The sequence below is a fragment of the Anopheles moucheti genome, chromosome 2 (genome assembly GCF_943734755.1).
Source record: "Anopheles moucheti chromosome 2, idAnoMoucSN_F20_07, whole genome shotgun sequence".
NCBI classification, from domain to species: domain Eukaryota; kingdom Metazoa; phylum Arthropoda; class Insecta; order Diptera; family Culicidae; genus Anopheles; species Anopheles moucheti.
In genome coordinates, this window is record NC_069140.1 from 14,952,065 (window position 1) to 14,962,314 (window position 10,250).

At 45.4% G+C, this 10,250-nt stretch overlaps 1 protein-coding gene across 2 annotated transcripts; it reads left to right on the forward strand.

Moving 5' to 3' along the window:
* The first annotated feature begins 1,106 nt into the window (after nt 1–1,106).
* Nucleotides 1,107–4,665, forward strand: LOC128309892 (replication factor C subunit 1). 2 transcript variants are annotated; one of them, XM_053046388.1, is made up of 3 exons: nt 1,107–1,213; nt 1,422–1,444; nt 1,504–4,665. In XM_053046388.1, exons 2-3 carry the CDS (start codon nt 1,436–1,438, stop codon nt 4,633–4,635), a joined length of 3,141 nt encoding a protein of 1,046 aa, XP_052902348.1. In that variant the 5' UTR covers nt 1,107–1,213; nt 1,422–1,435; the 3' UTR covers nt 4,636–4,665. The 2 variants fall into 2 exon arrangements, with proteins under 2 accessions (XP_052902348.1, XP_052902347.1); XM_053046387.1 differs by lacking the exon at nt 1,107–1,213 and having other exon boundaries at nt 1,354–1,444.
* Nucleotides 4,666–10,250: the final 5,585 nt, after the last annotated feature.

Consider the following 10,250-nt stretch of genomic DNA (forward strand, 5'->3'; position numbering starts at 1 on the left):
GTTTAATGAGCAGCGTTCCTCAAATTCCAGCATTGTAACTAAAGCGACACGACGGAATTGGTAAGTAAATAACAATACCTCATCCTCGGCATGGCGTACATTGTTTATCAAAATTTAATTAGAACTAATTTCATTGAATACATTTCATTTGCCGTTCCCCAGGGGATGGAAAGAGACGAACCGACCAAACAAAAAATCGAAACAAACATACGACAAACACGACCATTTCTATTCCCCTGGTGGTTTTATGAATAATGCATCAATGGAATCGCTTTTGTGGCTTCCCGTGCGATTTATGCATTCTTGACATTTATAAAATTGTTTCAAATAAATTATTAAATTGTATGTTTGCTGATAGTTTTTATTCGTTCCCTTTCCGAACCGCGCTATTGATTGGGGAGTTGTTTTTTTTTAATTGAAGAATCCACTCGAAACCGCAGCGAGGTTGTGATTGATTTGGTTTTTGTGTTCACGCGATCCGAATAATCGCTGGCGCCATCTCGAAATCCTTCCACCTGAAGACTGAAGATGTTCAATCAATCATTGCTGTAAGTTTTTGTTGTGCGGCGTTGGTTTCCATCTTGCAGTGCATTTTCCATGCTGTCGATTGTTGTGCGTTGGAGAAAATTCTGAATAATGAGATAAATGTTTTGCATTTTCATGGAGCAAAAAATAATGGTGCTTTGTTAGAATAATGAACAAAAGTAAAGAAATCTTTATTTTGTCAAATAGCTACAACCGAACAGAAAGATATCGAATAGCGTTCCAAATTTTCTCGCGTATTTACAAAAGGCACGGCAGTATATACTACTCATCAGTATATAATATAATATAGTATATGTATACTCATCACTATATAATATTCATCCACGAACGTTGAACGAACATTTCATTGAATTTGAAATTGTGAAGCAACGAAATATTTCAACTGCAATAACCAAGGCTTGAAACTTTTCAATTCACAAGTGTTGTCCAGGGCGAATAAGTTTACTCCCGATGTGAGCTTTTCTCTCCTTCGAAGGGGCGAATTGAAAGCAGGAGCGGAGTGCGAAAACGTCAAATCACACAACTGTCATCTTCCCGTTTGCGCGGATTTTGTTTGTGTTGCCTCGAAATCAAGCATCTTCCCAACTGTGCTCGCGAATTTAGTCTCGTAATACGTAATAAAGTTAGTAAATCAAATACACTATATTCCTACTGTTCAATCCTCGTAGTAAGTATTTTCCTTTACGTAACAATGGGTTTCTTGGCTGATGCGCTTTGTTGACATATAAGCGTCCACTGGTTGCTCCGTCATCAGGTTCCCAATAAAACCTTCCTTATTGCGGTGATAATTCTATTTTAGGGGTTTTATATCGTACCTCTGCTAAATACTATACCAATTCTCAATCAACGAAACGGCGTCTCGAACCGAAAAGTAGAATTTAGCTAAATCATGTCTATGGTAAGTACGCTGGATTCTTGCAACGTTGTTGAATTAACTAATCGCAACTGTGTCTCTAGGACATTCGTTCATTTTTTGGCCGTGGAGCGAAACCACCCAAAGCACCTGAACCGGCCAAGACCCCTAGCAGCAAACGGAAGGCTGTAATTATCAGCGACGATGAAGATGACACCAAAGTCTCACCCCGTTCTTCGACACAGGCTAAGAAGGACGGCGCATCAAATACCGCCGGTGTGCTGAAGAAACGGCGTGTTATTGATTCGGACGAAGAAGAAAAAAGTCCTGCAAAAAAGCAGGTTGAACATGCTAAGCCTAAGCTGGAAAAGCTAAAGCCAGTTAATGTAACGGACATCTTTAGTTCCGAACCGGTGAAGCGTGTGGAATTGCCAAAGATTCCTAAAAAGAAAGCACTCGAACCGGTCGAACAGCTGAAGTTAGACGAGGATGATGATGATGTCATTCCGGTGACACCGAAGCTTGAGAAGAAATCAACTAAAACAGATAGAAATGGAAATGAACGCAGTGCTAAAGGCACACCGGAAAAGCCAAAAGAATCGCCACCGGAAAAGAAAGCTGTAAAGAAGGAGGTGAGTGACGAACGCGATGCTAAACCGAAGAAAAGTCCTGTAAAACAAAAATCTCTCGAACAAACGTCGCCGAATGAGCATAAAGCCAACAAAAAGGCTGAGAAGAAAAACGAAAGCAGTGCTTCAGATTACCACGATCCAAACGAATCCATTCTTACCGATGAAGAGCGTCATGAACGTAAACGATTGTCGGCTATTTTGTATCAAAAGTTTAAGAACCGTCAAGGTCCAGCCAATCCGGGCTCGAAGGAGATCCCCGAAGGAAAGCCCAACTGTTTGCAGGGTATGCAGTTCGTCATAACCGGTGTGCTCGAGTCTATGGAACGGGATGAGTGTGCTCAGGTGATTAAGGATCTTGGAGGTAAAGTAGTCGGTGCTGTGTCTAAAAAGTGCACCCACATGGTTGTTGGTGATGATGCCGGACCGAAAAAGATCGCCCAAGCAGAAGATCTTGGCATCGAGACGCTAAGTGAAGATGGTCTGCTGGATCTGATAAGGGTGAAGTCCGGACAGAAACCGTTGAAAAAGGAAAGCTTAACTAAACCATCGAAAGAAACAGAGAGCAGCAGCAGCAGTAGCAGTGTCAAAAGAAAGGAATCTCCAAGTGAGGCAAAAGATAGGAAAAAAATTAAAACAGAACAGTCACCAAATGCTCGATCGCCTGGCAAAGCCGGGAAGGAATCCATAAAAGTTGAAAAATCGCCCAATGCACGGTCACCTGGAAAATCAGCCAACGTTAAGGAATCCATTAAGATTAAGGAAGAAAAATCCCCCAACAAGAAACAATCTACGGAAGTGGCACAAACGTCCCCCCGTAAGGCAGCAGTACTTGCGGCACCAGCAACGGTTATTAAACAGGAGCTAACGAGCTACCAAAACGACATAAAAAGCATTGACAACATGGCTTGGGTGGACAAGTATAAGCCTACCAACACGAAACAGATCATAGGACAGCTGGGCGCAAACAGTAATGTTCAAAAGTTGACCGTATGGTTATCGAGCTGGTACAAGAACAATGATGGCACCAAAAAACACGCCAAACCCAATCCTTGGGCAAAGAATGATTCGGGAGCAGCCTTTAAAGCCGCTTTGCTCTCTGGTCCTCCAGGAGTGGGTAAAACTACCACCGCCACATTGGTGTGCAAAGAGCTGGGTTTTGACACGGTAGAATTCAATGCATCGGACACACGCAGCAAGCGGTTGTTGAAGCAAGAGGTTTCGGAGCTATTAAACACAAAGTCCCTTGCTGGTTATTTCGGAGGTAGAAGCGAAAAGGTTTCTGCGAAGCACGTACTGCTGATGGACGAGGTGGACGGTATGGCAGGCAACGAGGATCGTGGCGGTATGCAGGAGCTGATCGCGTTGATAAAGGATAGCCACATTCCGATCATCTGTATGTGCAACGATCGCAACCACCCGAAGATAAGATCGCTTGTTAACTACTGTTTCGATTTGCGCTTTAGTAGGCCACGAGTGGAACAAATCAAGGGAGCCATGATGTCCGTATGTTTCAAGGAGCAGATGAAATTATCTCCGGGCGTGTTGGAAGAGATCATTGCCGGAACGGGAGGTGACGTGCGGCAAACGTTGAACCACCTGGCGCTATATAGTGCAGGGAAATCGATGGCTGCGTCGCTATCGGTGGATGCAGCGAAGAAGGCAGCAAATACTGCAAAGAAAGACATTAAGATTGGCGCATGGGATGTGATCAGGAAAGTGTTTTCTGCCGAGGATCACAAGAGTATGACGCTTAACGATAAGGCAGACTTGTTTTTCCATGATTACAATATTGCGCCTCTCTTCGTGCAGGAGAACTACCTGAAGGTTCAACCGAAAGCACCCAGAACGGAGTGGTTAGACCGAATTGCAATGACGGCAGATAGTTTAAGCCGTGGCGATATGGTTGAACGCAGGATTAGATCGAACATGGCCTGGACACTGCTTCCGGTGCAAGCCATGTTCAGTTCGGTTATGCCAGGCGAGTTCATGGAGGGACACTTTACTGGACAGATCAATTTTCCTGGTTGGCTGGGGAAAAACTCGAAATCGACCAAACGCAAACGATTGGCGCAGGAGATACACGATCACACTAGGGTTGCCACTTCTGGCTCACGATTAGCCATACGGCTTGACTATGCACCACATTTGCTGCGCTCGATCGTGCAGCCTTTGCAGATGCGCGGTTCGGAAGGTGTCCACGATTCACTGGAAATGATCAAGGAGTATCGTCTTCTGCGTGAGGACATTGATTCGCTGGTGGAGCTTAGCACATGGCCGAAACGCAAAAGTCTGTTCGATGCGGTCGATGGCAAGGTAAAAGCTGCCTTGACACGGGCGTACAACAAGGAGATTGCTCCGTATTCTTATTCCGCCCTGGCGACAGTGAAAAAGAAGGCACACGATGCTGGACAGGAAGAAATGGATGGTCTGTACGAGGCGGAAGGGGAACAGGATGGCGGTACGCAAGCGGATTCCGATGAGGAGGAAAAGGAAGATAAGATCGATGACAATGCTTTTATCAAAATTAAGAAGAAGGCGGTCGGGGCGACGGGCTCTAAAGCCAGCTCATCCAAAACCACCGGTGGAAAGGGTAAGAAAAAATAAGCTGTACATCAGGCACGTCTCAGGCGAGGCAGTTGCCATTCCAATTCGAAATCAATTGTTAAAAGTTACAAAAATCCATTTTGGAATAAATTGTAAACCAAGATTAGTTGCATACAATTTCCACCATCAGTTATGCAAAGACGAAGTTGAGAAAATAGAATTAGTTTCGCAGTGCTTTTACCAAAATGATTCCTTGGGACACAAAATATCAGACATAGTTATGTAGTTTGTTTTGAAATGAATTGGGAGTTTATCAAGTTTTCTTCGACCTTATAAATGGGAAAATAGTCCCAGGGAAATCACAGAATATTTGAATTGGAAAGGTCTTCAGCAGATGATGTGTTGCTCCCAAGTGTCATCCACGGCAAGAAAACAGAACATGAACCGACCTCGCTGTCACGCACCATAGCTCGCGTCCGTCAAATGCAGCTGTCAGTGTATTGGTGCGAAAAAGGGCCGTGGACGTACCTGCGTTCAATACAGTTAAGAAAAATCTCTCGTGAAAAGTGGGCGCGTCATTCTGTGACGAAAAAGTGTTAATAAAATGTAAGTTTTAGCTTTGTGACACGAAATCGTTTGTGGTAAAGCACCATAAAGTGGATGGCAATCGAAAACATGTCATGTTTTTTGGTCCGTTGTTAGTATTGTTGAGTTTTGAGCAGTGGAAGAATGATCTGACACATTCCCATACATACAACACGGGCAGTAGAGGTCGTGAAAAACATGAATCCGAACCGAATGGTTGCAATTAGCAGCAATTATAAAGCTGTGATTGCAAATCATCACCGCGTCGTGTGTGCCGTTGCTGTGTCAAGATGTGAAAAAGCGTTGTAGAAAGATTTTAATCCAGTGGGCCTTTCTGTGCTGGAGATCTATTGCATAGTGCTGAGACCAAAAAAAAAACAGGGCTGGGTAGTGAAAAGGCGAACTGCCGAAAAGTATTTGCGTGGTTGTGTGGACGACGACGAAGCAGCGAGGCATCGTTATCGCGGTTCAAAGATAGAGCCCATACGGGTTTTGTGATGGTTTTAATTTGCCGCAGGAACTTCTCCGTAAGCTGAGCATGGCCACGGTGGGCTTACAAGGCGATAAAAATGATGAACGAAATGAGTCCCTGATAAAGGGCAGGTAATCGTGTGAGAACGCGAACAGTGCTACTGATGATGATGATGATTACGGGGAAGTAGATTGTGGTGACACTCTTGCCGCAGCTGGAAGATCAATACGATGCGCCGTGGAGCAGCACATTACGTGCAGTACGTGATCGGAATTGGGAAATGTCCGTATTTTTCCTTCTGCACCCAAGGTGCGCCACAGCAAAGGTGACGGGAATCCGCTTGACCTAGTAATTTTTCTACGCAAACAATTGGTGACAATCATCATAGGCGGCGGAGACTGGCTGTCGTCGCGACTTCCCTTGGCCAACGTCACTACGGTGACGGAGTTGATTATTGACCCCTAGCCTAGATTTTCCCGAACCTATCCGAACCAGTCCGCTGGGTGGTTGGGTCGGTTGGGATAGGACAACACGGAAACGAACCCACTAGCAATGGTGTTTTGCCAGTTCGTCCTGGCAAAAGTGTGTCAAACGCGAGAGAGAAAGGACACACTCTCCACTGCATGCACACACACTCATACATGCAGCTGACAGTAGACACTTTTTAAATTAGGCACGAAGAGAGCACACATAGCCAAAGTAGGCTGATTTGTTGATTAATTGACAATTGCCAGATGCGCCCGTGGGGATGTGTTTACTCCTATTCAAGTGGCAAAAAAGGCTTTCCACTGGCTCGGCTGCAGCGAAACGTGAAAGATAAATAATCAAACGGATATCCTGCGCTTGCATCCTTTCCACACAACACATACACGCACGCAACGCCTCTCTTTACCCATGGACTTCCATTCCCTTCTTGAGATAGGTTCGCGTTGCGAATGCGTGTGCGCAGTCAGTGCCTTATGGTTAGGGCAATGGTTGGAGCGGAAGTTTTTGGGGAGTATACAACCCATCGTATCAGGTCGCCCCAGGTCGTTCATCGGGTACTGCCAAGAAATGTGTGCCCCGAAATTGGACGCCACTTCTCTGCATCATTGTGTGTGGTGTGCTGTGGCAGGTCGCGCTGTGTGGCGTAGCACAAGTTTTTGTAAGAAAAGTTTAACTATTCAGCTGCTCATTCCTTATTTAGAAACGACGTTTGATTAGAATAACCATCTTGGCATGAAATTACGATCGAGCTTATCGCGCGCTCAGGTTCGCTCTCTGGGAGTTACAACCAGAAACAGTGGAAACTGTGCGAGAAGAGTGTGTGTGTGTGTGTGGTCGCCAAGAGATAGATGGTCCTCCAGTCGCGGGTAAATAATAAATTGTGCTGGGGGTTGTGACCTAGTTTCGGGAGTTGGTGAGGCAAATAGCCCTAGAGCAAAAAAGGAAACCACTGGAAAGGTAGTTGATCGCCTTCCGAGCACCAACAGTTTGGCGTACCACGTAAGGTAGTAAGATCAACAAAGTTACATTAAGTATTTGTAGCTAAAATTATACATCCACAGCCATTCCTTGCAAACTTATCCCAAGAACAAATGTAAGAAGATACCCCTGCACGAATAACAAAATACCTGAAAGTGTACATCGAATTAACACCATCGGGAATCTTGCGGCCAGCCTCAGACGGGACGATCATTTCGGCCTTAGTGATGATAAATTTACCAGAGTCAGCAAATTGATGGACCAATTGTTTGCAATTTGCACCGTAGACCCGCTGTCGCTGAGCGCTGTTAGAGTGGAGAAGGCCACGATGACGGATTCGGATAAAATCCCCGTAGAAGCAGATCGGGGAACCGGTGGCGGAAGAAACTACTGTTCGCGTTATCAACGCGCAGACCACTTCCCTAGATCATTCGATAGTTTTCCCTTCTAGAAGAGGCTATTGTGATACCTCTTGAGTTAATATGCACGGTAGCCTTGTGCTTCCGAATCCTAGAGCACGTACGATAAGGTTCACGTCCCCGTTACCGCTGGGAGTAGAGAATTTGTGTAAAATTTATGCAAAAGGACAACGCTGCTCCACTCATCGTTACATTGTGTTATGCAAACAGGCCATTAGTAGCTGCTGGATTCGGATTATTACGGATGAATATTGCACGGGTTCTTTGACCAGCAATATTGCTTCCTTCAGTCAGCGAAACGAGGGAATGTTTTACTACCATTATGTTTATGTTTTATGAGTCTCTGGTGTATGTCTGCGACGGAAAGTTGTGTTGGTCCGCAACCGAAGAAAGCGATGGAAGTGGAATGAAGCTGGGGTTTGCGATCGATGATCCATATGGACCCGATGAAAGCTTCTCCGTGGTAGTGCTACAGATGCCGAACTGAGTTTATGCTACTGTAATCAACCATCAAGGGAGAAGTGAGACTAAATATTTTAAGACACTTGTATGGTAATGTATGGTACATAGGACTAATGTGCCAGTTTTTCATCTGAACTGTAGCGTTGTTTGTTCTTGCCTCGTTCTAGCCCGTGTCTTCCTCCAATATCCACCCAAACGCGGAACACAGAGCATCTAGCCAGACTGCCGGAGGATTTGTTTGCTTGTGGAAAACTCGCTTTCCATTTACTGTGTGTCCATCCATTGCGGCAATCAGCTTCTGCCACATAATCACCGTTGTAAAACCATTTGTGCACCGCGCACCGCACACGTTCGCGTCGTTTTTCCTCTGTTTGCTTGCGATGCGTTCCCTTTTGGGTTATATTTGCCAAGGGAGTGCTTTTTTTTACGTTGCTGTAGTAGTCGCTTTGTATGCCGTTTCTTGTTAGAAGATTACTTTACCACAAAGACGACCTTCTCGCGCACACACGTCCATTTCGGTCCCCACACGGAAACCTTACAAAGCAACCAGGCCAGCGGATCTGGTTTCGTTCGATAGTGTAGATGTTGTTTTTCCACGCTTAGGGTAATGGTGGGAGGCTGAGTAAGGTCCCCGTCCCGTTCTTCTTGCCCCGTTGTTCCGGTGTTGGCTTTTGCACAATTTGCCCGATTATGTTGGTGCACGCTCCGCAAAGGGGTAGGTAGGACGTGTGATGGAGAATTCGTTGTGTGATGTGCATTGCGTTTTATGGGTTCATGCTGGTTCTTTTTGACGGACGTGTGTTTATTTCTGCGCCCGCGAACAACCAAGTGAAAGAGAGAGAGAGTCAGAGAGTTCTAGCGTCAGAACCGGTAAAAGAAAATGTGTTCTTACGCGCGCTGGCCCAAGGGAACGATGAGTCAGTGCAGGTTCCAGAAGTCGCATATTTCCCGCATTATAATTAAAAGAGAGAAAACCAACCAAGCCATTCTGATCCGGGGTTGTTGTTCCCCCGGACTGACCGGGCATTGTGCGTCGCGCAACCGAGTAGCGTTGGTCGGGTCGATTGCTATAAATGGGATCGGCATCGCTGTCGTACGCCTCCACGCGGTGCGTGTTGCACTATGGCATGGTCCCGGCCGGGTTGCGTATGATCAGTGTTTTTCACAAGCCACGGAAACCGGAATGTTTATTTACACACCATCTTTGCGCTTGGATGCGTTGCCCGTTGGTTGACTGACTTTGAAACTGCCTTTCCACAACTCGTCACTCAAGCTCGCGTGGTCTTTCTCTTGCGCACTGGAGGGAACCTGCGTTTCTGACGTACGCACACTGAAGAATCGCGCGTTTACCCATTGGTGTGTGGCATTATGGAGTAATAAATGCGGCTGAATATAGCACTAGCAGGACGACCGTCAGGTGAAGGTTTAACTACTTAAGGTTCTTATTGCTTTCTATCCAGGAGTTCCGTCTATTTAAAAACAAACTGATTCACCCCATGGCGTTCCTGCACTGTGCGATGATACGTATGCTCGTTTGACTACCAGTGGCGTGGAAGGACAATTGTTTGCAAGAAAGTGCATACATAAAATGACTGCACTCGACATGCATGACTGCAACGTCCACGGAAAAGGGAGTGGACCGGTGGGTTCATTTGCGCTGGGGGTGGTTTATTGTTTGATATGTGATAAATTGGAAAAGAATGGCTTATATGTGAAGGAGATGAAGGGGAGCGATACCAGTTTGGATCCAGTATAAATCATCGTTTTCTGACTATGCAGCTGGATGGTCGTTCGTTGGTCTTACGCGATTGTTGGGTGATGGAAGCAAAGGGCAACTAAATGGCGTTTATAATTGATCAACTTAAATTGATATCAATTACCAGTAAAATAATCACTGGACCCGTCTAACGACCGGTGTACGGCAGTAGAGAGAGAGAGTAACTTGAGACTGAGTTTTGTATGATTATTATAGTCTTTAAATCATATAAATCTACATTCATTTTAGCATTGATATTAACGCGGTATTCTATCTGTTTTCGCAGGGCGTTAAACGAGAATTACGAACAAGTAAAACAATGAACCATCGAAACGCGACCCTACTATCCGGCCTTCACCACCGAAAATCATCAACGAGCAACAGTGCGGGCCGATGGAAGCCGTTGTGTACATAAAATTCCACCGCTGCAACAGCTAGGTCTGGGTGTTACTTTTTTCATGTCGGGAGCTAATTGAAGAATACGGAAAAAAACGAAGATCACAACATCACTATCAAT